General features: G+C 40.2%; 1 protein-coding gene across 3 annotated transcripts in view; it reads right to left on the bottom strand.

The window, feature by feature from the left end:
• Window positions 1-27,944, bottom strand: part of LOC116848345 (lachesin-like) — a 216,376-nt gene that overhangs the window by 24,175 nt on the left and 164,257 nt on the right. For all 3 annotated transcript variants that reach the window (XM_032824317.1, XM_032824318.1, XM_032824316.1), the window contains one exon: window positions 19,253-19,355. In XM_032824317.1, coding sequence (XP_032680208.1) covers window positions 19,253-19,307 — 55 coding nt within the window. In that variant the 5' untranslated portion in view covers window positions 19,308-19,355. The remainder of the gene's footprint in view (window positions 1-19,252; window positions 19,356-27,944) is intronic.

Genomic DNA, 27,944 nt, shown 5'->3' with positions numbered 1-27,944 from the left:
CCGTCTCTCTCTCTCTCTCTCTCTCTCTCTCTCTCTCTTTCGCTTTTCCTAATTAATGGAGGAATTCTAATTCTGCGTTTAATTTTTCATAAAACGTGGCGAGCGAGGAAAGCTCGTCGCATGAGCGTACGCGTGCGTACAAGACGAAGAGAGAAAGAAAGAAAGAAAGGCGGAAAGGAGGGAACGCAACGCAAGCACGGTACGCCGCGCTTTTATTGTGTTGGAATTTCATTCCGAGTGTAATTGTAATCAGTGAGGTGTAATTCTAGCAATTTGTCGCAGGGATATCTAATTAATTAGGTCCTTTCGCGAGCGAACAGGACTCGCTATGGACGCACAAGCGCGGATGTACGCGCGCTCGGCCTGCCATCTCCTCGTTAATTACGGCGGGCGCGCAGGATGGAATTTTTCATCGAAATTATCACACAGCATCCGCCGAGGAAATTAAGATCGCCGTGATGTTCGCGGCTGTACTATGCCGGAACTAACTCCGTTTTTCCTTCTCGTTTTGCGTCGCTCCGTTTACGTCGACTGCGCTAAGAGTGTTAAGTGCGAGACGTCCTTCCAAAAAACTACTCTTAGTCTTGATTTGATATTACGTATATTTGTGAGTAGGCCAACAGATAAATATGTTTATTTGCTCGTCAAACTCAGCGTTTTCTACACTGAGAGAAAAAATATCTAAAAAATAACAAAAAGACATACTTACGATATGTACTAATAACATGTTTACCCAGGTAGATAGCTGTGCAAATTAATTCGGTATCTTTTTCCGCAAAATGCGAAGTTTACTCAATTAGATATAAGTTTAATGTTTGAAACAATTATTTTCTTTGATTTTGTCCCAGCTATCGAACAAAATTTGGTTGTAATTTAATTTGGCGTTAACTTTCCTAGTCGATTTGTAAGAGTTGTTGCAATGTATGTAATTTAATTCTTTATAAATTTGTGGTCAATATTTCAACCACCTCACGTAAGGTAGTAAAGTTTAAAATGTTTCACAAAACAAGACAAAAAATAATTAGAAACAAAAAACTTTATCAGTAATTTTTGTTATAGTATGAAAAGAGGTAATGAAAACAGGTTTACACATACAAATGCTTGCCATAAAAAATGCTGCTCGAAAAATGAAAGTATGATATCTATTTGCAGTATGTAACATAAATTAACATTATATTTGAGCATAGGTTTGTTTATTTTATTTCGTACTCAGAATGCCGGCTGTTCTGGGTTTTTAAAGAAGTGCATTCCACAGGACGGACGTGCGAGTCTTTCAGCGAACGCATCGGGACGGTCCCTCGAACCGATTCAGTCGATATTCTCACGCGCGATCTCAGAATACATTCACGTGCGAAACAGGCCTTAAAGCCGACGGGACTGTTTTCGTGGCGTAAACAAATACTTGTGCAATACGCGAACTGAAAAAAGGAACACGCGGAATCAGAGGTGACCTTTCGCGAGGCGGCATTAAAGGCGATTATAAAAGTCGCCCGATGTTACGGGCGTCGTTCCGCCCCCTAATTTAAGGGACGGAAAGATATCCGAGAGCCGTTGGACTCCGACGATAGACTCGGGATGAGCAGTATCCGGTGATACCCACTTTATCCCGGGGAAACGACGGTAAGCCACCCACACAATGGCACCGTGGAGCCGTCCGCCGATTCAAAGAGTTTGGATTTCGCTGGTCTTTCTCCCGCACGCCCGAGGAATCCTATATCGTTGAAATCGCGAATCTAAAATGCCCTCCCTTCAGCCGGCGGGACGGTCTCGTTCTCACGAGCTAGCGAGGGAACGTTCGTTCCCGATCGGAATGATCGTCGGTGCTGTGTCGTGTGAGCCGCTCGCGGCACCGCCTTTCCTATCGCTCTGTTACATACGCATGGCAAAGGTTTGCCTTGTAATCTCCGTGCGCGCGCGCGCGCGTGCGTGCTTGAGCTTAGTCAAAGTTTAAATTCGATATATACGCCAAGCAAATTCGGCGATATGCTTGCGCGTGAGTTTAAGGTACATTTTCCAGAAAATGTCGAACTGGCGTCGCTATACTCAAAGAAAGACACGGCAGTAACTATACAGGGTGTCCCAGATTCGTCTCCGCAACGCTCGTGGAGACAGAACGGATTGAGGTGAACATAAAAGTCCCGCGTATCGTTTTGCGATACTCGCAATAAATCTCGAGATATTAATTAAAGAAGATTAGTGAAGATTAGTAAGCGCTTTGTAGACTGTTCTAGGATGTGTATGTGACAAGGAGTTTTCTACGTAAATGAGTGAAATACGGCAATATTATAGCATCGATCACTAGTATCGATGAACAATGTTAAAATAAAATCAGCAATGGAACTGTAATTTACGGAAATATGAGTTATCAAGGTCGAGCGAGAGACACTTTCGCAGGACCCTGTTCCATGGGAAATTTAGCGGACGGGCACGGCCGGAGCAGCCGCAAGAAACGCAACACGCTCGAATGCGTATGCTAATAGGCAGGCGTGTTGGGCAAAAGCGACAATTAGCGTGGGTCGCGACAATGGGCCGATGTCATCAAAGAAACATTTGCATCGCGATAACGAAATTGTCACAATACGTGACCAGCGTGCGGGGAACGAACAAAAATCGACAGCATCACGAGCCAAGGACCGTAAAGGAGCAGCTGTTCGTCGCACGATTAACCCTTGCATGAGAGTAACGTACGGGTAAAAAACATATTAGATGACATATCGGGTTAAACAAGATTTGGTTGAAGTAAACAGAATTTCTGGTGATTGTAATGAAATGTTGTAATAGCTAACCAGAACAGTTAGATCGTCTAACAACGGTCAGGATTTAGTTGATCCAATTATAACATCTAAGAGTCTGCTTAATTACAAAATATGATTGTGTGGATGAACGTGACATCCCATACAGCATCCTAGATGTGTGATATCTCTGGAATGTCCCTAAAATGTATTTTGGATATCTGTGCTGTATGGGATGTTTGATCAGCGACTATTGCTTGAATTAAACAGAATTTCACATTGTATACACATTTAAATTTCTGATAATTCTAATACTATTGATGCGCCTCTCGATTTCGCCTCGAGCGTCCACAGTCGCGACGAATCTGGGCCAGCCTGTGTATAGTGTAATTGAACAAAAGTTCTGTTTTAATTAAAAAGAGGAAAGTCGGATAGTCGGACCGGAAGGACAATCGAGAACAGCCGGGGAGCGACTGTTCGAGGCGAGGGAAGACAGCGGAATTACTCCGTATTTCCGCGAGGATTAAACGTCCCGGCCCTTTTTGTTTTTGTTCAAATGTTCCGGATTTTCAGATCGCGGCAGCGCGGGAGAGCTAACTCGAAAAATTCCACGGATTCTTGCACGGCAGGGAGAAAGCGCTCTCGTCCGTTCGCGCGCGCGTTCTACTGAGGGTGGCTATTGCATAAGGCAGAGAACGTGAGGGCGGAAGTTACGTCACGTGCTGCGCGCCAACGACGGAATCTTTTCGGCAAACACAGAACGCCGAAGGGATTACGCGAAAGAGTTTCGTTAAAAAGTTCCAGTAACGAAGGATTTACGGTCGCGCAACGAAAAGGTAGCGCGTAAAAACGATGTTCGTACAGGAGTAGTGGGGAGGATGTTGGGTGGAAAGGGATGAGCGAAACATAGGGAAGCCGTGATGTTCAAATGGAACGACACCGCTCGCGACCGTGTGTAAATTCGGGATAAGTGTCGGTGTGTGCGGAGTAATTTGAAATTGGGATTGTAAACTGTCCTTTCCCTTTCTCTCTCTCGTGCGCGTGCGCGCGATCTCGATACGCCTGTGAATATTTCGAATTTTACGCCGGTCAGTTATTTTTCCAAACAGCCATTGCAAATGTTGAATCGTTACAAAGCTGAAATATTGTATAAATAATATTTTTCGCATTTCTGTATAAAATATTTAAAATGACAAAGATCGATTATCGCGTAGATTTTCACGACTATCACGATGAAAGACAATCGATGATGAAAATCTTACAATTCCTTTCAATTGTATTGAACTAATTTACATTACACAATAATGTAAATTTTTTGTTGTATTAATGCAGCAACAAATAAAGTTACTCAAACTTTTGTATTACATTTTGTATTGTTTCGAGCAAATTTTTATAATTTTTTCGTCTTTTTTTCATATTTCTACGTCGCTTCTATGTGAAAAATATGAATATTATATAAGTCCCTCATAAACAATGAATATTATATAAGTCACTTATAAACAATGTAATTTTTACAAATCGATTAGCGAAGTTGCTGTTATATTTACATATATTCGTCTGGGGATGTATCGATAAAAGCACGAAATGAATATAGACGCGTTTACTCTTGGTTCCGGTACGCGGAAGGGTCGATGACGGAATTTCAAATTAGACAAGTACGAATCAAGAGGGAGAGTTTGCGGATGACAGGAGTTTGAGATAATTTTGCCACACCCGTAAATATACTTGTATGTATTGCGTCTGTATGTGTATATGTGTGTATATATAGTATATATAGTATATAATATATATATATATATATGTATGTATGTATGTATGTGTGTGTGTGTACGTTCATACATACGTACGAGCAGGTTGAGCGCGCGACGTAAGTGTACGTGTCGAGGCAAGAGGATTCTCTTCGACGGAGCAGAGAGAGCAGGGCTCTCTCTCTCTTCGGGATACTTATCAGATCGGAGCACGCGCCTATTGATTTTGGCTTAAACGGAGAATCCGCTGGTAGATAGAAGTTAGAGAGAGGTGGACAGGGAGAGAGTGAGAGAGTGGAGATGCGAACCACCGTCGTAATGCGAGTTTCCTTCGCGCCGCGTCACTATACGTCGTCGTCGTCGTCGTCGTGCCGTGAAAAAGGGAGCGTGCGTAATTGCGCAATTAAGGGCGAGTTGCGATTACCGAACGCTCGGCGAAAATACGTCGCGGCACGAAGAAAAAAATAAAGTAGCTCCCTCCTCCACACCTCTTCCGCCCCGTAAGTTGCTCTTTCCCTCGTTGCGGTAAACGAGGGTACGGATCGAATGTCCAATAGGAGTTCGGGGCGCGCCGCGCGATTGTCGTTGTGTGCGGAAAAATAAAACTAGGGGAGCGCGAAACGATACAAATGACTTCCTTAATTAAAAGATATCGTATCTTTCAGATACAATCGATTTCGTAAAATTTTTTTAAAAACTTTATAACAAACAATGAGCAATGCCTAAAACTTTTTCAATGTTACTCAGAGATATATCCTCATTGACACATGTCAAAGGGTTATAGAGTCTATACAATATATTTACCAAATTTCCCAATTAGAATGTATGTATAAAAATGAAATAATAGAATAAACTTTTTATGGGTAACAGATTTGATTGTTAATCAGTTGAATAATTTTTTGTCCATTTTCTGTTTTCTTTTTATTCAAAATTTATTTTGGAAATCGATCTCTTTCTTTGTTTTGCCACCCCATCATGTTACCATTTTTTAAAATCAACACTCTCGCGTTACTAATCATTCGTTACTAGCCTCACTGATCGAGACGTTGCGAATTCCTTGAGACGTTTCTGTTTCCGGGGCTTCACTTCCACTGGAGGTTTCTCTTACTGGCGCTTCTTTCTACACGTTACCGAAGGCGCAATCCCGTCCGGCAGGATACGCTCGCTGCCTTCGCTCTGATTTGAGGGAGCAGGCGGCGCGCAGGATCTCCGCCGAACGAGAAAAATAAAGGAGACCGTCAGTCGGTTGTGCGCCTCCGGTTTACCGTTGGGGATTGTCTCGTTAGCATAATCTGTCGGAGGCGCGGCTGCGACTCTCGGATGGCTTTCCCAACCAGTCCGCCTTTGTATTCTTTCCTCCGTTTACGTGCACCTTCCCGAACCGCCCGTTACTTTTCCGATACGTCGCCGGGAAAATGCTCGCGACACCGCGCGCCGGCGTGTTGCATTTAAGGACACTAAACACGGCAACCGCGTTTGCATCCTTCGACTCCCTCAACGCCGCCGTCGCCGTCTTTGCAGCAGCTTCCGAGGGGCGCACGGTCGCCATTATTAATGGGGCGAATTTTTAGTCGCACGGCGCTCTCAGCTATTGACGGGCATTCTCGAAATTTTCTACCTTAATTTTAGTCACGGATTTTTCAACGAGTCCGCAGCGAAATTCTTTCTCAGCGGGAATTTCGACGGCAACCGTCGTCGCCTTTTAATTACACACGCTCGGTCTCCTACTTTTTGTTAAATTATGGATACAATCTTTTTTCCTGTTCGCACGCTATGCGAATATGATACGAAATGCGTAATAGTGATATGCTATTTGTTCGTTGTTCACTTTATTATTGTACCAACGTTTGATTGTCCCAACCTCACGCGATTCATTGCACTTTTATTCCGCGCATCTCTCAGCGAAGCCAGTTGCCCAATTTTTGCCGGCCTTAATAAATTTTACTTCATTTCGCACTTTACTCCATTAGATACATCCATTAACTCCTTCGTGTCCGATATTAATTTTACACAAATTTCACATTTTCGATCTCGTATCTCTTGCTCTTCCATACTATCTTCTTCTAATATACATGTTACGCGGAATAAGCATTGTCGTCTAAATTCGAATTTTCCTTGAGTCAGAGCATTTTCTTTCCTTTTATTTGTATATTTTTTTATTTATCTGCGTACGCCTTTCTTTATCATAAACTTTTACTTTCTTTCCTCTTCTTCTATTGTATTTTTTATTGTATTTAATATTGTTTTGGTAAATTGGAGAAAAGCGACTCGTAGGAAAGCAGATTCCAGAAAGTCGGTTAACCGAATCGTTCTCTTTGCAAAAGAGCCCCGGCAACGTCATCGAAATGATGAAACTTCCCGCATTATGCTGGTGAACACATTTGCTTAAATATATTCGGACACTCGTCTGTTCGGCATTCACGCATCCGCAGGCCTCAGCGGCTATCTCTGACGTCTCCCTGTCCTGAATGCCAAATGAATTCCTCTTGTACCGCCTTCGGGCGTCAGAAGGACGCAAGTTTCGTCCTCGTCGCCACCAGTAGCAGCACAAGGAGGAAAACTTTTCCGCTGCCTATATCGTCGCTCGTACGATGTACCATTCGAGGCTACGCTTCGTTTAAAGTCGTAAAAGCGATATAAAGCTTCTTTTGAGTGGCTAACTTCCTCATTTCGCTTTTTATGCTTCGAGGCGCGTGCATGGTGGTTCCGACTATCGACACCTCGAGCGAACTTGAGGGACACATGACGCGGCACTTAGAATCAATTTTATGTTCGTCGGATACACCGGTTTAGTTTGACATTGCTTCTCACTTCTCTTTAGACATCTCTATTTTTTTCGAGCAAAAATACTAGAAAAAATGTCCAGGAGTCGCGTTCTGCCGCGGCACTCTTGAGCAGATTTTAACAAATATTAAGATGCATGGGAACTTATTGATTATTTATCAATTATTTACTAATTATTATTTATTTACTTAAACTCTAATACATCTGAATATTTGATTTTACACAGAAATGCTGAAAACTGCTGCAGAGTGCTGTCTGTTTTATCTTACATTGAAAAAAAGGATTTTGTTGTCGAAACGAAAATGTCGGGATTATAATTTGGTTAAAACGGGATTAACCAAACGTTTGAAAAAAATATTTCTCTTGACTATAATCTTCTCACTGCACTAAGAAAAAATCACATAAAAGTTTAGATAAATTTACTTGACAATAGATGAACTAAACGCGTGTTGATGGAAGGAAACCGAATTTTTGATTATTATAAATCAAATTTAATTCTAAGAACCGGAAATTTTGTTTTTTCAAGCAAAACGCGTTTGGCTCGCTCATTGTCAAGCTAATTCAACGACACTTTTCTTTCCGTGTATTACTTTTTTTTTGTTAGAATAACAAGAAGATATAATTGGCGCCGCAAATGATAATTGTTTTATTAATAATTTTTTCTTCTTTTGGTGTACGTACGTCGAGAAGATAGCGGTTAAATGGCAAGAGCGATAATGCGAGTAACGGAAATTAGATCAGCAAAGCAGATTCCACGATTTTCATGCTTGGAGAACGATACTCGAGCTCCTTATGTACGTTCTCCCTGCGTCATAGCGACTCTACATGCATACGACGCTATCGCGTTTATTTTCTAAGACAATGAAGGTGCTCTTGGCGCGCGCTCGTCGCACACTTCTATTTCCGTTTCACCGGACGTTCTTCCGGTATCCTTGTCCTCCTCTCAATGCCATCCCGTCCACTTCCTCCACAGTTATGTTCTCGTGTAACGATATTCGAATGCCGGCAACGACATAAAGCGCTGTTTTCTATCATTGATAACATGAAACAAATTGCGTTCGCTAACTTATAAGATTTTTCCATCAACGTTTTTATTTGCCATCGTGATTATTTTATTCATTATTGTGATCGTGCCCCTATTTTCGGGTTGCTCAGAATTAAGTGGGATTATTTGTCACGTGTTGCGAATCCGTCATGTAGTTATAATGTGATTTATGCAACAGTATGGAAGCATACGCAGTGATGTATTATGTTATACATGACACAACAATGAGTTTGGGTAAGGTCGTGTATAGAGAGAGAGTTCAAAATTATTATCAAATTTATGAAAATTATTATTATTTTCTTAGTTCGATGGTTTATTGTTATAAGATATCACTAACTTTAATAATACACTTAAAACAGAAGTAATTTGTTTTCTTTATCTGAAAGATATATAACAACTAATCCTGGGTAATGAGTGGACAGTCGCATGCTTTTGTTCTCACAACTTAATAACTTTCTTGTGTATAAATATATATAGAGATAATCTTTTTTTTCTTTTATCTAAAGATTGTATTTATATGAAATGCAATTGTATTTGTTTGTGCACATATATTTTTTAATCAATATGTGTTAAATGACAACCGATCACTCCTACACGATTAATACATTTTTGTTGAATCTCATGTACATAATAAATGTTTTATATAGTTCGAGATAGTTTATGTATACATTGAATACAATACGTATTTTCCATATAGCACATTGGCTCGAAATCTCGGATCTAAATCGTGATCTGCCGCGCGTCCTGTAAAATAGAAAAACGATAAATCCTTGTTTCACCGTTAGTCGGCCATCGGAGCTATTTTCGTAACGCGTTAATTCAGGACGAGCGCATCGAGTTTTGCGGCGTGCGTTTTGTCCCCGTGTTGATTCCAGAGAGCTTTCCCCGTTGTTTGTCCTTTTTTTTCTCGTTGTGAAATCGTATCAACGATTTTCGCGCCAGTGCGACACTCGCGCGCGTTTAATTTAATTATTGTGCGTATCGCTCGACGCGCGGATAATTACGGATAAAAATACTAGAGGTTCTGCGAAAGAGAAAGAGAGAGAGGAGGGAGGCAGAGGGACACGCGGAGAGTGAAATACCGGTAACATACTTGGCGCGCTTCGAACGGCATCATCCATTAAAATTCACCGTCAAGTGTGTGAACGCGGATAATGCAGCCGTGACGCATCCTCCTCGAGGAAGCTTTGCGTTCATACGCTTGCACGGAGACATTCCAGAACTCTCAACCTTCATTCTTTGGTCGTTATAAATTCGAGAAGAAACTACTGATAAGAATAATCATCGAATAACGAGTGATCAAAAACAGGGAACGTTTTGCGAAACACTCCGATTGTAACCAACACATTGTTGACTACTTGGATCACATGTATTGCTAGTCGAACAATGTTGATAGAATGTCATGCTTTCAAAGAGATATTGGAAATATTTTAGAGTAGTTTCTAGCAAGTTCGATAACTTAAATACAAGTCAAATCATAAAATTGTATTCTCCATCTCAACATGTGAAATAATAATTTTCTCGCTAAAGAAATTAAAATAACGATTGTTTGTCGAACAGAATGTCCATGTTCAAAATTGTGTAAAGTTTTTTTTTTTATGAAAAGAAGTAAGCAAATTTTATTTTTTCAATTTTTTATCGATGTTACTTTAATTCTTTATAAAATGTTTTTTTTAAAGGTAGTGAATATTGACCACAAAACCCTTTAAAATTTAAGGGGTTAATTGATTTTGTATGTTCATAAACATGCTCTATATTAAGTGCAGGTATTGCACTTAAAAGTATAGCGTGGATTATAGTAAGCGACTTTTAACTTAAGTATGGTAGCAAAAATGTGTAAAAGTTGGCCGAGCCTTGTTGTCCTCGTTTACTTAGATTCTTCTGAAGGATTTATTAACAAATGTCTCTTCATAAACTGTACACGTGTCTGATAGGATGTAAACGAGGAAGATAGCAAGACCGTGGAGAATTGATCGAATCGGAAACCTCTCTTAAGTTTGACGACGGCATTAATAATATAAACGATATAATATCACGTTCGTGTTAAGTTTGACAACACGATATGTCGGTATCGCGCGGCGCCGCATGCCGATACGGGCGAATTATTAATTCTCCGATAGGATTTGAATGTACCCATTTGCATTAGTCGATGCCCGGAGTTACAGGGGCATTCAGCGCAATTGTCATGACATTTTCAATTATTCCGGCGCCGGCCGACACCGGATAGTCCGAGGCAAACTTTGTCCATATCGTGTGCTGCCAGTTATGTTTCCTCTGCTTGACGGATTACGCGGATTACATGTGTTTGGCGAACTTCGACGGCGGCGTTTCGACTTCTCTTGCGAGACGCAACGTAGAGAATACATTTCGTGTCTTAGCGCGTTCGTTGCAAAGTTTCGGATATTGGAGGATCTGACGTTGCTCCGCGTCTCGAAATTGCTCTATATTCTGTATTTCTATACTTTCAGTAGTGATAATTTCGTGCAATGACGTGCTATGCGCACGTAAACAGGAAAAAAGAAAGTTGGTAGATTCCTGGATTTGTTCAAGGAGCATTATTAGAGACATAAATTAATATTTATTAAATTCTTATGAAATTCTAAGTTCTACACACACACACACACACACACACACACACATATATATAGAACTTAGAATTTCATAAAAATTTAATATATATATATATATATTTATAATAAATTATTAATCTTTATAACTAATGGTATAATTAACTACAGATTTGTATTCATGAACCGTTATTCAGCTGTTTGAAACAATATATCTTGTAATTAGAGATACATGTGGCTATAATTATTTGTTGAATAATAATGAACTATAAATACCGATATAAATTTAGATTTGAGTATTTCTGTTTATTCTCGATGAGTATGTCACAAATTTCCATTAAAGTTGAAAACAGTTTGTGTAATAAATGATTTCACATAGTCGGAAATATATAAAGATAATTCATAAAGATCGTTTAAAAAATTAGGAAAACATTTTATTATTCAATTTTATATTTTTTTAAACACATGGTACCTTATTCTATTTCTTCGATTGCAAATGGTTCGGGCGTCTCGGTTGATTTTTGTCATGCACGTTTGTTCGTTCATTATTAAACTTTTCACACCATTTTCTCACACTCCGTTCACTTCATTACCGAATCACTATATATTTGCTTTAATTGATGTAAAATATCGACAGCTCTCATTTTCTGAATATTAAATAACACTCCGTACTTCACAGTCGGGATATACCAAGGTTTATTTTAATAACGCATAACGTCCACAAAAATACGTATTAAGGCACGTGACTCTCCGAACACTAAGAAAACAGGTTCAAAAAGATGGATCAACCTTAATTTGGAAAAAGAGAATGACTTGTACAGCAATTATGCGATCTTTATTTTCTAGGTTATCTTCGTATGATATATCTTCGCTCGAGTGTCGATGTCCCGAGTCTCTCGCTTTGACTTCCCAATTCTTCCAACATTTTATTTCAGACCATTTTTTGTCGTAGTATACCTACAGGGTGCGGCGCCAAAATCCGGACAAAATTCAATTTGAAATTCTCGCCGTTCTATACCATTAGTAGATGTCGCGATTAGCGTTCAAATAGCTTGACGCATGTACTAAACCATCATAACCTCGAAACAGTCGTAATGTTGAAACCAAGTGCGGAGTATAACCGAAGAGCCGCGATTATCGAAAGTGTTCGCGCTGCGCGCTCGGCGACAAAAATCATTCGGTTCTTCGGGTACCTGAGATCGACTGTATATGATGTCATCGCAAAGTACAATGAGTCAGAGAAGTCCAACGAAGGTTTTGCAACATCATCCAGTGAGGGTGATGTCATGCCACCGTATTTCTTTAACAAAGGGGAAAATGTCACAAAAGAAGTTTATTTGCGTGTTCTGACAAATGTAGTGAAGCCGTGGATGGAAACTGTGTCGTTTGGAAAGCTGTATGTTTTCCAGCAGGACGGTGCGCCCGCCCACACAAGTCATTTGGTGCAAAATTGGTTGTCGGACAATGTCGACACGTTTTGGTCGAAAGAATTCTGGCCTTTCAACAGCCCTGATTTGAATCCTTTGGACTTCTATGGAGCGTAGTTGAAAGGGTCACGAACAAGTCCAGACATCCAAACATCATTTGAGAGCCGCTATTGAAGCGGCATTCACCGATATGGACCGTGACACATTAAAGCGCGCCTGCGCACGCTTCAGACCGAGAATGGAGGCGGTCATTCAAGCAAGCGGGGGATATATTGAGTAAATGTATTCTTTATGGCCTTATAAACAATGTGGTTAAAAAAATTTTGTAAACCTTTTCGTTTTTGCAATAAAAAATATATTTGGAAAAAATGTATAATTTGTCCGGATTTTGGCGCCGCACTCTGTATTCGTGGAATCGACACTGGTTTTAACATTCGTGCAAATACGATTAGAAGAAATACAAGTCAATTAACGTCATACCGACAAGAGCTTGATTAAATATTTTAAGAGCGAACAGCTGTATCAGTGCACTGATACTAGCGATGCGCGATGTTCATCGATTAGTCCAATTACCAGTAGTTCTTTTTTCAAATATTCGATGTTTTTAGTTGATTATATTTTCGTTCGATTAATCGTGTTTTTATTTCAACATCGGCAAACTAATTTTGCTGTTTAGGCTTTTCTATGGTATTTCGGTATTCACAGTTGACTTTTATCTTTAAGATTGCTATTATTTTGAATTCTTTTCAGCTACGTACATTGTGTTACACTAGTTTATTGGCTATATTATCTAAAATATCTTCTAAGGCCGGTAGTCGAATTTAAGACTGAGTAAATTATATAATATATTGCTTGTTGAAATTAAAAATAAATTGTTCAATGCTGGTAGAAATATTGAGATAACTTCTAACATAAAATAAATAATTGTATAACCATTTGTGCAACATTGAGACACTTGATTGGTTCTTCAATAAAAAGCTTGCGGGGTTAATATAGAAATAAAATTTCGACTTTAGAAAAGGACGATGGAAGATATATAAAATTAATTTAATTGCATAATCCACACAATTAAATAAAAAATGTACTTTTCATCATTTTGCAATATAAACGATTCGCATATCCAAAAACTCAACTCAACTACGAAACAATGTATTTTCTAAGGTCGCGCCGGATATTTTGCCTCGATTCCACTGATTGCATTTCGATAGGTATTACGTTTTCTCCGCATGGAAATCGATGTGGTAACCGGCGATCGGCGATAACGTCGCGTGCGGTGACGGACGCCCGAGTAGACTCGCAAGATCCACTGCGTGGAGGACGATCCGAGAGCGACTATCGGCGACGATATTGAAAATGGAAGCTGGCACTCTCCCGCGTGTCATCAGCGCCGTCGACCGCCGATGAAGATGGAGCGGATCGAAGAGCCGCCCTCGGAAGGACCTCGCGCCGAAAGCCGATATAAGAAGATTTTTGCAAACTCAAGGAGCTCGTAAATCTTGCGGGAAACGCGCGGCGAGGGCTGATCGCTGACGAGAATACGAGCGGCTACGATTTCGCGAACGAGCAGTCACGAGAGATCCCTGCGTTTAGGTCGATTCATATCTCGTGGCTCGTTTTTATGTAAAAGAGAAAAACGAAAGAAGATTCCTCGCGTAGATGAATATCCGTCTTCCTACATTAGAAGAATGAAGATTCGATATCGTGAGATATGTATTTTATCGGTTGTTTGATTGTAAACACTACTCTAAGGAAGATCATCATATTTTTAATCATTGATTAAAAGAAGAAGACGTATGCAACATTTTCTAATATTCTGCACATTTTCATACAGGTATAATTTAAAGAAAAAATATTAGTCTTACTTATACTTATACATAAAAAAGTTATTAGCTTGTAAACAAAGTCGTGTAAATGTGACCATCTATCCCTTATCCAAGATTAATTGTCACATGTCTCTTATGTAAAGAAAACAAGATATTTCTGTCTAAAGGTTTTAAATGTTTTACTAAAAATTAGTGATATCTCTTATAATCAGGTTCTTTTTATAAATAAAAATATCGTAACAGTTTTTATTATATCTTGTATGTAATTAAGAAAAATTATGTAAAAAGAAAAAATGGTTAGTATTAATGAATTTTATAGATAAATATGTCGCTGAAATTTTCATGGAAATGGAATAATGATAAGCTTATAAATATTGAAAATTTTAATATCAGAATTTAGAATTAAATTAAATTATGAATCACATACAATATATTAAATCGCATATGATTGCTACAAAAAAAAATGAGAATGATGAAGAAATTTTGAGTTTATTTTCGAAAAATCTATAAAAATTCTACAAAAATACGTAAGGAACACATCTAAAAGTCCATGTTTATCTGTTGACTAGAGTTATGAACGTAACGGCTTTATTTTTTACAATGTATTTCTAATCGGAAATACGTTGTAATAATTTTTAAACGATGCGGTATTGTTGAAATTTTTCAAGTCAAGCGTGAAATCCCAAAAATTGGACTCACTTGATTTGTTTGCTCGATGAATTTGTAGCAGAATAAACTCGAATTTCTCGATTAAATTTGTTATCGGAAACGCGTGAAAAAATGCCATGAAATAACGGTTGTTATATCGCAGGAGAGAGTAACAAATGTTACTTTACGACTTCGAAAGCGGAAGCAAAATATTCGGCAAAGAGAGACGGAGGGTATTCAATATTTTTTTTGTTGTCGCAATTCACGTTTTAATCCACTTGATATACTCGCGAATAAAACTTTCAGCGCTTTTTCTTGAAAGCTAGAATCAACTGGATATTGAGAACGATCGCGCGGATTACGAGAGATTCACTGGGTCGACTGTGAAGTAATATACTTTTAGATATGCGTGGGAAAATGTGGAAACATCACTGTTACGCTGATCGCGCCATTAGGCGAGTGCATTAACAGCTGCATCCGTAATTATTACGCTAACGCGCAATGACGTCTACTATCGCACGGAACCGTCGCGTCTGCCATATTTTTGCGGCGTATTTGCGTCCTCCGTTATAAAGGTAAAAGTACAAATGTCTGAACACTAATAATATTAATACTTCTGAACATTCTGATTATTTTGACCTTCAAATAAGAATATTTTAACTTTTAATATATAGAGTATATATATACATATGTATTTTTTCTCTCTCTCTCTCTATGTTAAAAATTTAATATTTGCATTTATATCAAAGATTTATATACAGAATGTCTGGCGATAAAACTCTTTTGTACATGTAGATTAAGTCAAACTAAATAAAAAAATTACTATTTTGAAAATAACTACGTAAAATTTTGCATTATTAATTAAAAAAAATTGGTGAATAATCAAACATGATCTTTAATTAATAATGCAAAATTTGATATGGTTGTCGACAAAATGGTAGAAGAATTTTTTGTTCAATTTTACCTAATCTACAGATACAGATACACGAGAGATTCATACGTTATCGCCAGATACCTTGTGTATGTATATACGCAATCAAGTGTATACATAACCGAGTAAATTGAGAAAAATTGCACGTAATGACATCGTCGTCGGTGCTCGCACGTCGAGAAAAGCACGTCGCGTTATTTCTCCCGCGTCGAGTTACAAAAAAAAAGAGGCAAAACAAAAAGATATTTTCTCGCGGCACTTCACGAGCTCGCAGACGCTGAAAACGCGCTTCGCAAAAAAGCCCCGTAAATTCGCCCGATTCAAAGAAATACCGTAATGCTATTTCGTACGGATCTGCCGCGGAGGGCGGAACAAAGTATCGGAAGTGAAATAAAGAAAGCGCGGCGGAGCAATAATAAGACCGTCGTGAAAAATAAGAAGCACCGCCGAAATTAATTACGTCACCGTCTAATCCCTTCGAGCGAATCCCTCCGCCTTTTAATTCTTACGACGAACAAAAGAGCGGCCGCTTTATTATTCACACCGAGAGTCCTGTCGTCCGTACCTATACGCCATTACATAATCAACTTGGGTGAGGTCCGATCAAAGAAGCGCTGCGATTTCTATCCGCGATTCTCTTTCATCATGTGAATTCGTCACGGCCTTCCGTCAGCAACGACGATACGCCGAGGAGAAGGGGCGAAAGTATATTGCGTTAGTAATTGAAAAGGATAAGAGAGGGCGAGGGATGGAAGAAGAGGCAAGAGAGAGAAAAAGAGAGAAAAGGGAAGGGTAGAAAGAGAGGGTGAAGAAAGAGGGAGATTCAATATAAGAAGGGTAAATCTCTTGTTGTCCTTGCGCGTGCGCGAGAGTAACGTGAGATAACGTAACAGCGTTATCGTAGAGAAAACCTCGCGAATATAACGCGCTATGCACTTAGGGATTAACCGCCGGGTGACGAATCCGTCTTAACGCTTTCCTTCAGTCCGAAAAACCCGAGGCCCGGTTTTACTTATTGCGGTTGCATCCGGCCGTAGGGAGGAAGGAAGGAAGGAAGGAAGGAAGACAGGCAGGCAGGATGGGCAGGCGAGAGGGAGGGAGGGGGTCAAAGGGGGATGGTGTGCCCGAGTAAATCACGGTGGATTTAAGTGGATTCTACAAACTCCCTTGCGCTGGCTACCACCGACGGACGATGTATCGTTCTCGTAGGGTCGTTGTGGCGCCGCGCCACCGCAGCGCGGATATAACGGGGTAAGAGATTCAGAGCGAGAGTGAGCGAAAGGGGCTGACTGGGCGAGAGGGTGAGCGAGCGGCCGGCCGGCGCTCCCTCACCGGGCGAGGTAACATCCGTTGCGTCTTACGGCCGCGGCTTACAACGGAACTTGGCCGACTGCAAAGCTCACGGACAGTGGCCGGGATTAGTCGCCAGGGCCTAAGGCCTGACACATAAAAGGGCCTCAAAATGAGTTACACGGGGATTTGTCGTGGAACACGTGGGACCCACTTTCGGTTGAGTTTGAAGCGAGACGCGATCCAACATCGGATCGTATTGCGAATAGAGTGGCCGATTTTTACTGATCGCTGAAGAAATGTTCGTTTTGCAGAGGAGTCGTAGGTGAAATCGGGTCTAGTCAGCCGAAGGGTTATTGTTTGTTCCTCAAGAAAACTTGGGATATATATAATGGGGTATCGTCGATGACTTTCATAAGAGTGTTTTGCAATTATTATTGTTAGATCTCTCTTACTACCAGTCTTATATTACCAGTCGTCGCAATATTTTTACCTGAAAGATTCTAAATATTATTTTATGCGTTCTCTGCATTGCAATTTGTTTGATACATTTGTATAGGGTAAACAGAGGTAAAATTCTATTCCTCGTTACCTTGTAATGTACACACATTTGCGTTATTAAATGATCTTTTGCACACCTCAAATATTTAGAAGTGTACATTCGCGTTATATCATGTCGCATAGCTTGGCTTGAAAATAATGCTACGATGGTCTGGCTGGATACCTCGTATTCACCATAAGTTTACGTTTATCATTGAAAAGTACGATATCGTTTCTTCGCGTTGCTTGCGAAGAATACGACAACAACGATAAACGACGAGTAAACACCTTGTAAAATATTATACATGATTCTTTCATGCCGTCTCCAGTTGTAAGTGCCTCCACACTTATGTTTACTTCGTATACAGGGTGTTCAACGTAACGGTCCGCACGATTTTTTAGACACTTCCGACGGCTTAAGGAAAAGGTTATAATTTGCAACTGCTTTGCCGACTAAAACTTGTAACAAAAGGTAAAAAAATTTTTTTTTCCATAAAAAAATCACTTAATCACCTTAATCTTTTTTAAGTGGTACTATGAATTTTTTTATATAATATTATAGACGACTTTAAGATAAATTCAATGCACTAATGTCACTTTTATTAATAATAATAGTAAAAAAAAACAGAAAAATTCTTATAGAAGCAAATGTTCAAATTGCTTGTCTCTTTCTGCAACACAAAATTCTGCTCTTTTGAGCAAATTATTGTGCGTAGCAGCTATTATGCTTAAATTTGCACAAGCTGCACGAAACAGTTGAAAATCTACCTTTTCCTTAAAAGTGTCTAAAAAATCGTGCGTTGAACACCCTGTATATCGAAGCAAATATTCGAGAGTTATTTCTGTCGTGGCACGCTTTAGCGTACTGAGAACAAACAGTATTGCGGATGGTTGTTGTACGACATCGGGAGAATTTCCGTGGCTTCCTCATGAAAGTCATGCGGTCGGTGGCAACGCCCCATTGTGAACGAGCGCTCTTTCGATTCACTCTTTTCCTTCGCCCTTCAATTCCGCCCTTCCTGCCGTCACTACGGCGTGACGCGGCTCTCTCACCGTCATGGCGACGGTCCATTTTGCCTTCGCTTCCTGACTCCTCCATCGAATTATAAGAACCGCCGTTGATCTCTCCCGGGCTCGGAAATATCGTGACGCCCGGATGACACGGGCGAGGATTGAGGAGAGCAAACGCTGGAAGAGCCATCAAAAAATTTTCGCCTCTGACGAGACGCTGAAAATCCGCGGCTCTCCCAGATGTTTTTTGATCGAATTCCTCGGAATTCGTATAATTGGTCTATTTGTCGAACAAATTGTGGGCACACGGTAAAAATGGGTATGCAAGAGTAATTATTTGCTCTCTACATTTCTTAGAGTGAAATTTCACTTGAAAAGAAAAATGATCGCCGAAATACTCGAGTGATTTTTTACTCATATAGGCGAGACCGGTACTAGATGTCCCATATTTCGGAATTTCGAAGTTAAAAATTCGCATTTTAATTGAGATGCTACTCCAAGAAATTTAGAGAGTGCTTATCAAATCGACGCATAAACAGCTACTTAAATTCGACATTTAAACCTGCCGATATCCTTAAACAATCATTACATTTGAATCTGCCAGATCTCGCCAGATCTCATATCTTTAAACAATTTAATTTATGTAAAGGGATATAAACGGGAATATAAACGCGCAGGAAAACGGAAGAAAGAGAAACTCACTCACATAAGCAAAGTTGTAAGACCGCGGCGAAGAGAGCTGCGAGTTTCCGCGCTGCCATGAGAATCGACCAGTTTTCTGATGAATCTTCGGGACACCAGTCGGCGATCTGAAAACATGACAAATCTTTTTTGACAACCACGTAACAGTTGTCGTCGACCGTTATAAAGCTAACAATAAGATTTCGACGACAACGCATTTGTCGATAACCGCAAGAAAATCTGAATATTATCGCGAAATGTTAAACACATATTTTTTTTAGTGTCTGAATTATATGTAAATTATAATTCCATAATAAATAACCGTTATAACTTTTGTAAATTGTTTTATAGTAAAAACTCTTAGGCGACGAGATTCTATAATGATAATAAATGCGTTAGTTATCTATTAATCTTTAGGTATTTGTATGAATATGCATATACAGAGTATCTCGTTTTAAATATCTCAAAAAAAAAACAAGACATTATAGAAAAGAACGTGTCAAACAAAAGTTGTATGGTTTCAAAGAAAATGGTAATATTCATTTGATCTTAAAATGACTGGATCTGTTTAATTTATTAAACTAAGTTATATGTTTAATTTTTTAATTTTAAATTAAATTTTTAATTTTTTAAACTTTAATTTTTTAAATTAAGTTACATAATTGTTTTTAATACAAAGCAATTATGTAACTTTTGTTTGACATGTTCTTTTTTATGTCTTGCTTTTTTTTTAAAGATATTTGATGTATGCAACCAAAATGGGATACCCAGTGTACACGCACGTGTACGCAAATAATAACACGTAACAACAATAACATTTATTGACGATTGCTTAATCGTTGCGCCATCCTTTTCGGCTGCATTCTGTTACAGAGCTAATCTCACTCGATTGATTTCGCGCACAAATTGGTCATGACTGCGTGGTGGTGAGAATGCTGGTCTGGCGATCGTGGGAAACTAACTCAGCGATTTGTAGTTTCTGCGAGAAATTTATTTTCCTCTACGATATATAACTCATATCGTGCGTTGCTCTTCCCACTGTACTCTCTTTTTCTCCTCAAGAAAGGGAGGAAGAGAGAGAAAGAAAGAGAGAGAAAGAAAGAGAGAGAGAGAGAGAGAGAGAGAGAGAGAGAGAGAGAGAGAGAGAGAGAGAGCGCGTCAATTTTAATTATCGTCCGTCTTTCAGTCTTAGCGCTCTCGATACTCTCGGCGTTACGGGGGTAAGAGAGTTGGAGGGGGGAAAAAGGGAACAGTCGAGTGAAGGTGGCGGCGGTGTAAGCGACGGCAGGAGGGACGGAGATCGAAAGTAGCTTCGAAGCAAACTAACCGCAACGCTGGGGGCTTGCCGACTGTAATTAATGACCACCCCGTAGTTATCCTATCACCAATTAAAGGAGCTACGTCGAGAGAGACGCCTCTCGTTATTTCGACGCTGCTGAAAATCGTGCGGTGTCGCATGCGCAGTTGAGCTTTAATGAACATGAACAATGAAGCGTAAAGGACGATTAAGCATTAGTGAGTAGCACGTCGGTATCTACCGCACGATTCTACGGGATTTTCGACTCGAGAGACAAAGGGAGGAAGAAAGAGAATTGTTGTATTACAGGGAATGAGAAAGCTCCCCGGAGGAAAAAGGTGGAATACAACGAAAATAAAATCTGCGGGGGAAACTAAATCGTATGAGCTGCTTTTGGGAGAAGTAAAGGTGTTAAGTAATGCAGGCTGCACGTGTCAAATTGTGGTAACTGATAATAAAGATGGACGTATGCGAGAAGAAAAGAGGAAAATAGAGAAAGAGAGGGAAAGGGAGAAATGTATTTTATTAGGAATGAGAATTTCCAAGAGCGCGCGTAACATAAACAATGCGAGCGAAATAATAGCGAGCCTTCAGAAAGTCACAGATCGTTTACGAGGTAAGATACACTTAATCCTCGTTGCATTCAAAGTTGAAGTTGCATTTTCCACAAGGCGTTTGCCGAATGATACCAGCGGCAACACAATCCGCAGTTTATCTTATGAGATTACTGCTTGCCTAAACTTTTCAAACTTGTCTGTCTTGGAAGTAAACACACTCGCGGAATGTTGATGCAGTTTAACATCGTGTCGCGTCGTAAACTTTTCCAATCCTGCGATAAGGATTTTTATTGTTTGCGTACTCGACAGTTGCGTGTACAATCGGCAAACCACGGCGATTACGTGACGTTAAATACGAAAATAGGTCAAAACGCAGGAAGAACGGGTTTAATGTATTGGCTGGTCCGTTGTAATTTCTCTCGGTGGATTCGCCGAGGTTTGACGTGTCAACGTGTAATCTTGAGCTGCCGGATATTAATGCAAACGAAGAAATGAGATCTCGCTCTTCTTTCTCGCGCGCTTCTTATAATTTCGCGCCAGATAACGCGCTGCTCTTCCTTCACCGTGCCGTGGCACGTTTTTCTCCCGTGTTCGACGGCACATCCGCCAACTCATTCCACGATGTCGATAAAACCGCGGATGAGGAATTTTTATTCCCTCGCATGTCACACGATGAAAGAAAGTGTCGACGTGCGGCCATCGATCCCGCTCGGGCCGCACCTGCTCCCAGCGCAAATCAATCTGCGATCCGCTATTACCTCCGATCGATAACCTACGACGCACTAATAGTCAATCGGAGCTGCGCGCGTAAAAACGAGCGTGCCAATCTTGGTTCAACGTAATTTTAAGAAGAAAATACAAAAAATTCGATGGCTATATTAAAGATATATTACCTATATCTTAAAAATAATGAAAAAAATTTGAAAAAGTATAGATTAATTTATACTGTATCTAAAAGTGTAACACAAACAATTTGACAATAATTTAGATCGGAAGTTATTCGAAGTGCAAGTTCAGCAAAGTTTTTAATTAAGTTTTTTTTTCTACAATTGTGATCATAAGAATATAATTAGGGTGGGTGATAAGAGGATAATAGTAAAAATATAATGTGAAAATATAATATTTGTAGCTTCACGTTTGCCGCGTATAAATAAGATGAAATATGTAGAAAAGAAAAATTAAAATTTTGGGTAAATTCTAGAGTAAAAATTCACACATCGAACGGTCGCCAACAGTAGCGACGTTCCGAGACCAACAAAGGCAAAACGGGCCTTTGAAATTTCAGCGGCATTGGCGCAAAGCCCGCACACCTGCAAAATCCGTTGTTCACCAAAAACCGCGAACGGCTTTCGTGAAAACGCGATGCCAACGAATAAGCGTCATGTGCCGTCCGTCACGACGGGTTCATTCCCTAAACGAACATCGTTCTCTCGCGGCCAATCCAAGCCGTACACATCCATCTCGACAACGTCATTCAGCCATCGGTCGGCGATGCGTCGCCCATAAAGCATCAAAACAGCGCTTCGTTGCGGCAGCTTTATGGCGCATTGGCCGATGTGCGGCGGTGGATCGATTCGCTATTTGTCAGCAGTCATCTCGGAAGACAATCCAATGGCTCGGCGGCCGGTGCATCGAAGCAAGTCCGCCCAAGTAGAGAGTTCCCGGCGAGAAAAATGGAAGATGGAAGGGGTTGGCGGAAGGGGATGCTTATAGGGCACAGTCGGAAAGGCGCGATTGATTTATTGCAAAAAGAGGCCGCGGTAAATGGACTATTTTTCAATGAATCGCTCGCGAGAACAAGAGCGAGGGAGAGAGAGAGAGTCGATGGAAAAATGGAATTTTCCCTCGGCGAAATGGAATTTTGAAAGCAGTCGAGAGCCTTCGCGAGGAGCACCAACCATCATACGTGACTCAGTCATCCTCCGGTGATTCCGCGAGTGTTTCGATACTCTCTCGAGTGGAGTGGTGGTGGTTACTGGATGGTATACACATGGGAGAAGAGGTGCGGCACACATCCCTAGTAAGTTATGACTTTCGTCTCGCTCTCGCCTCCACCTACGCCACCATCGTGTCGGCTCTATGAATGTATGCATGAGATACGAACTTTATGCTTTATGCATTGAACGCGCCAGCGATAAGAAGTCGCGCGCACGCGCGCGCGCGTGCTCGCGGTCGACGCGACACCGTGTTTCGCGTTGACGAACGTATCAGGGGACAGAGTTTCCCCTTGCTCTCTCTCTCTCTCTCTCTCTCTCTCTCTCTCTCTCTCTGTCTAGTCGTCGTGGATCGAAACGATCCATCGGCTAATCGTGTATCCCCGCGGTTCGATCCTCCTAAGAAGTCTTGGCGCGAATCGCTGGAATCAAAAGCTAGTCCTGTGTGATAAGTGAAACTCCGGCTTCTTGAAGATGACATATCGATGATGAAAGAAATATCTATCTATATTTACGACCTGTTGATTATAGGACTTACTCAGAAGTAAAGAGGAAAATCCAGATACGAGTTATCAGTGTTTTGAGCTTGTGTAGTAGTGCAATCTATTGAGAAGCATTTGAGTAGTTTAATAATACACTGAGAGAAAAGACTGGTAACTATAACAAACTGCATTTAGTTCCAGAAATTCATTGAATCCTTAGTAACTAATACTAAATATGATAATAATTACCAAATATTTAATAGATCAGAAGTATGACGTAATTGCATTCACAGTAACATCAATTAAATAATTTAGTAATAGTTACTTAATGTTAAATATTTAATATGAAATATATTACAGTTATGAGCAGATATTTGATAATTGTTTTGAAATTTTTATATCCCATGTAATAAAAAATTCAGTAGGTACGAGTTCTATTTTGTTACCAGTATAAAAAATTCATTCATTTGCAGCTATTACATCGTTTCAATATCTATTATTACAGATGGTTGTTTGAACCTACCAAAAATTTTGTAACTACTACAAAATCGCTTATTTTGCTCAACTATTCAATAAGTTTTATTTACCAAATATATTCTGGAAGCAAATAAATTTTACTTCTGTCAAATAAATAATTTATTTTACAGAACTAAATTAATTAATAAGTATTGCCATAGCTTTGGCCCGCTATATTTACGTCTACCATTTAGTAATAGTAACCAAATTTTGATAATATTTACTAAATTCTTCTCTCAGTGTAGTCATTTAATTGCGTTGAATACGATTGATGGATAAGCTTTCATTTGGAATGCAACCATGGCTGTAACCAAAGTACCAAATGACGGTCATAATGTGACTGCAGCACCCAACAGTGCGCGCCTCAGATTCGCAATAATACATCATGATGGCTTCTCAACCTGTCTTGGAACTGTCCGCGAGTATAAACTGATAGTGATCGACTCCACTTCTGAAATCTGGATTTCATTCTTGACTTGATAAAAACTGGAGTGATCACATTGAGACCGTATTTGACGTAGTCGATGGATTGGATTTTGGCTCGTCTCGAAGGATTGAATCACTGGACAAAGGACATTTCATCGTCTGACGCTTTGTGTGCGGCATAGTAGATTATAGAATTGTACAGTTGGTACGGTCAGATGAGATAGAGATCTATCCAGTTGAGAGAAATTGTTAGCAATACATTGAACTGTTCGAGTGGTTGGAATTAGTCAGACGAAAACGGTTCGAAGATGACTCGTTGTTGGATCAAGTTGAGGTCATTGACAAGAGGCTGGAGCAGATGTGGCAGTTCAAGATGAAGAAGCTGTTATACGGATCACCGTCTCGAAAAAAATTCTATTTAATCGGGACATCTGCAGTGAGAAAATACTGCAGTTCTAAGATAATTTATATATCTGCGATCGATCGGTCGGGTCTGGAAGGCAGTTCTTTTGGAGCAGTGGACGGTCTACTATAAATAAAGGATCGAGGGGAACGTTTAATGGAGACACGGACGCGCGCAAAGAGTACAGTGCAGTGCAGTCAATATGAACCCGTGTCTTATCCTAGATCTTGGTATATGTGCCGTATCAGCGCATTTTCTTTCTTTCTTTTTCTCTCTTTTTTCTCTTTCTCCTCCTCTTTCTCACATATAATTGCCTCGTACTCGAAATCACGTGAAACATCCCAACACCAGGTACGGTCTGGGGAATTAGCGGGGTGTCGTCTAAGCATTCGGATACTTTACCGACCAATAGTCGGATTAAATTAACTCCCGCAGTGCAAGCCTTAGATCTCAGTGCGTTGCACTTCTTATCGTTTTGTGATCTTCAAAATTCGGCGACTCGAATAGCATCCTCAAAAATTAGTAACTCGGATACCACCTAAGATACTTCCAGCGAAGAGGAGGAAAAGACGTACCAGGAAAAGACGTTACCATTTACAGACAATACACAAGCGACGTTTAATAGAGGCACGTTCACGTCTAACGACATCTGCGTGCTATCAAAAGACAGTACAGAAACACATCTCCGAAAAGACATCGCTTTTAATCGTAATAAAGTCTATAATGCTTTAGCGTGCATTTGCGATGGATAGGAGGAAGAGGAGAAGGAGGTTGGGGGAGTCTCGCGAAACGTAAATAGACAAGAACTCGCACGATCGGTAGAGCCTCGCGATTACTCCCGGCACGGCGCCCTGCGGCCGTAATAACTGTCTCCTCTCAAAGTGAAGAGACACAGTTAATCGAATCTTCATAGTAACGACAGCGGGGTTAGGATTTATTCGTATGTAACGACGTAAACGTACAAATTGGCGACCGGCGCACGTCCTAATTGCTTTCCGCGCCTCTATATCCCTCTTGCCTCACTTTATCATGTTTTCCCCTCTCTCTCTCTCTCTCTCTCTTTCCTCCGTATCCTCTCTCAGACTCATCGTCTCCTCATTATTCTCATTCCGCTGTATATGTGATAAATCCTTAAACATTAATTCGATTAGATTAGACACGCAGCCGGGCACCTGCGGCGGTGCATGTCCATGATAAAATTCTTAACCCGATAGTACACGCGCACTATGGAAGCACGTATTTGGATATCAGTATCGTAAGAATGAAACAAAGCTTCGGATTTTCAGTACAATATCAAGCTAGAAATTTAAAACATAGAAAAGAACATAAAAGAATTTAAAACATAGCAAGGTGTGATCCAGGCGATAGTATTCAACGAGATACGTTCGCTCGACCTCACTTTCGGAGACCGATTTTTGAAAAGTCAAAAATTATTAAAATATTTTTTGGAAAATTATTGAGGGAATCGAAAAATATTCACCCATGGATTGGCTCAGGCGATAGTATTCAATGAGATACGTTCGCTCACTTTCGGAGACCGACTTTCGAAAAATAAAAAAATATTCAAAAATGTTTTGGAACATTATTGAGGAGACCGCAAATGTCGACAGAAATTGAAGCGAACAAGCGTAATGTCTTAATCCGCTTGCTTTATATCAGGCGTTATCGTTGAATTGATTCTGCCAGAAAGATTTTCATCGCTTGTCTGGCCAACTCGCTCGAATTAACATGTAATTTCATCGTTTGCGTCGTCGCACATAGAGTATAGAAGTAATAAAAATAGTATAATTATTATAAATCGCGCACTCACGCTCTTTTCCCTTTTTCGCATGAAGCGTCAATTAAATTTTTAAAAGCTAGCGTTCGCGTTTATTGGCGTTCGCCCATACGCATATATGCGCGGACGCAACACACGCGAACGACATAAAAGTACCGTGCTCTTCAAGTACCGCCACAGGATGGCGAACGTTGTTACGTTGCAAAGTACGCGTACTTTTAGCCGCAATTCCACGTCATTTGGTCGCCGTTAATGAATATGGCGGTGGCGGGTTAGGAGACACTGTACGTGTGTATATGTGTCTTTCTCTCTCTTTCTTGCAGGAGACGCGATCGAAAAGGACGCGACCATCTCCGCAAAACGGCAAAAGCAGGAGCAGAGCCAGCCAACTTTGTAACGCGAACGCGCATAAGGCCAGCTAAGCCGTGCTTAGTAACTCGTTTGTGGAAAATTTGAAGTACGCGGGAAATCCCCGCGGGCGAGGGTCCGTGGAATTTCTACCGTGTGAGCCGAAGTGCATTATGCAGTAGAATCGAAACTCTTTCGCGGAGCGCCGGTTAATTTCTCATATAGCCCGTCCGGCGGGGGAGACCTAGGGATGATACTCGGCGGAATACACGGTGGGATGGAAGTTAATTCAATAAGGTGGTACAGAACGAACGCGAGTTAATGGAAGAATGGGCGAAACGGACGAACGAATGAACGAACGAACGAACGAACGAGCGAACGAACGAATGAGCGAATGAAGGAATGAATGAATGAATGAATGAACGAACGAATGAACGAACGGACGAACTGACGAGCGGACGAACGAACGAATGAACGAACAGACGAGTCCGTTCGAGTTAATTCATCAAGCGACTTTCTTGCTGTGCTCGAAAGTATCCCTTTTTTATCGTGATTTAAATACTGATTCAAACGATACTCTCGTAATTTGGAGTAATCCATTATTCTCGTAAAGAATATGTTGTTTTTGAAAATACTCGAGTAGAAAAATTTCCGGGAAAAACTTGCTATTCAGATATTGGCCAAATTTAACTGGATTTTTATTAGACAAAAACTGATCAGTAACTGTCCAAGAAAATACTAACTGACAAATACTGACAGTGTTTTTGTCAGTTATTGGCCATAAACTAAAATATTAAATAAATACTGATTTAATATTAAATAAATATTAAATAAAAATATTAAATAAATACTGAGCAGTTTTTGTCTAGTTTGAACTTTGTTAGCATATGTATATATATATATATATATATATATATATATATATATATATATATATATATGTGTGTGTGTGTGTGTGTGTGTGTGTGTGTGTGTGT

The sequence above is a fragment of the Odontomachus brunneus genome, unplaced genomic scaffold, assembly GCF_010583005.1.
Source record: "Odontomachus brunneus isolate Ranch 3 - 2012 unplaced genomic scaffold, Obru_v1 Obru_scaffold_093, whole genome shotgun sequence".
Lineage (NCBI taxonomy): Eukaryota > Metazoa > Arthropoda > Insecta > Hymenoptera > Formicidae > Odontomachus > Odontomachus brunneus.
Note: the sequence above shows the minus strand (reverse complement) of the source record. Positions and strands in the feature narration are given on the sequence as shown.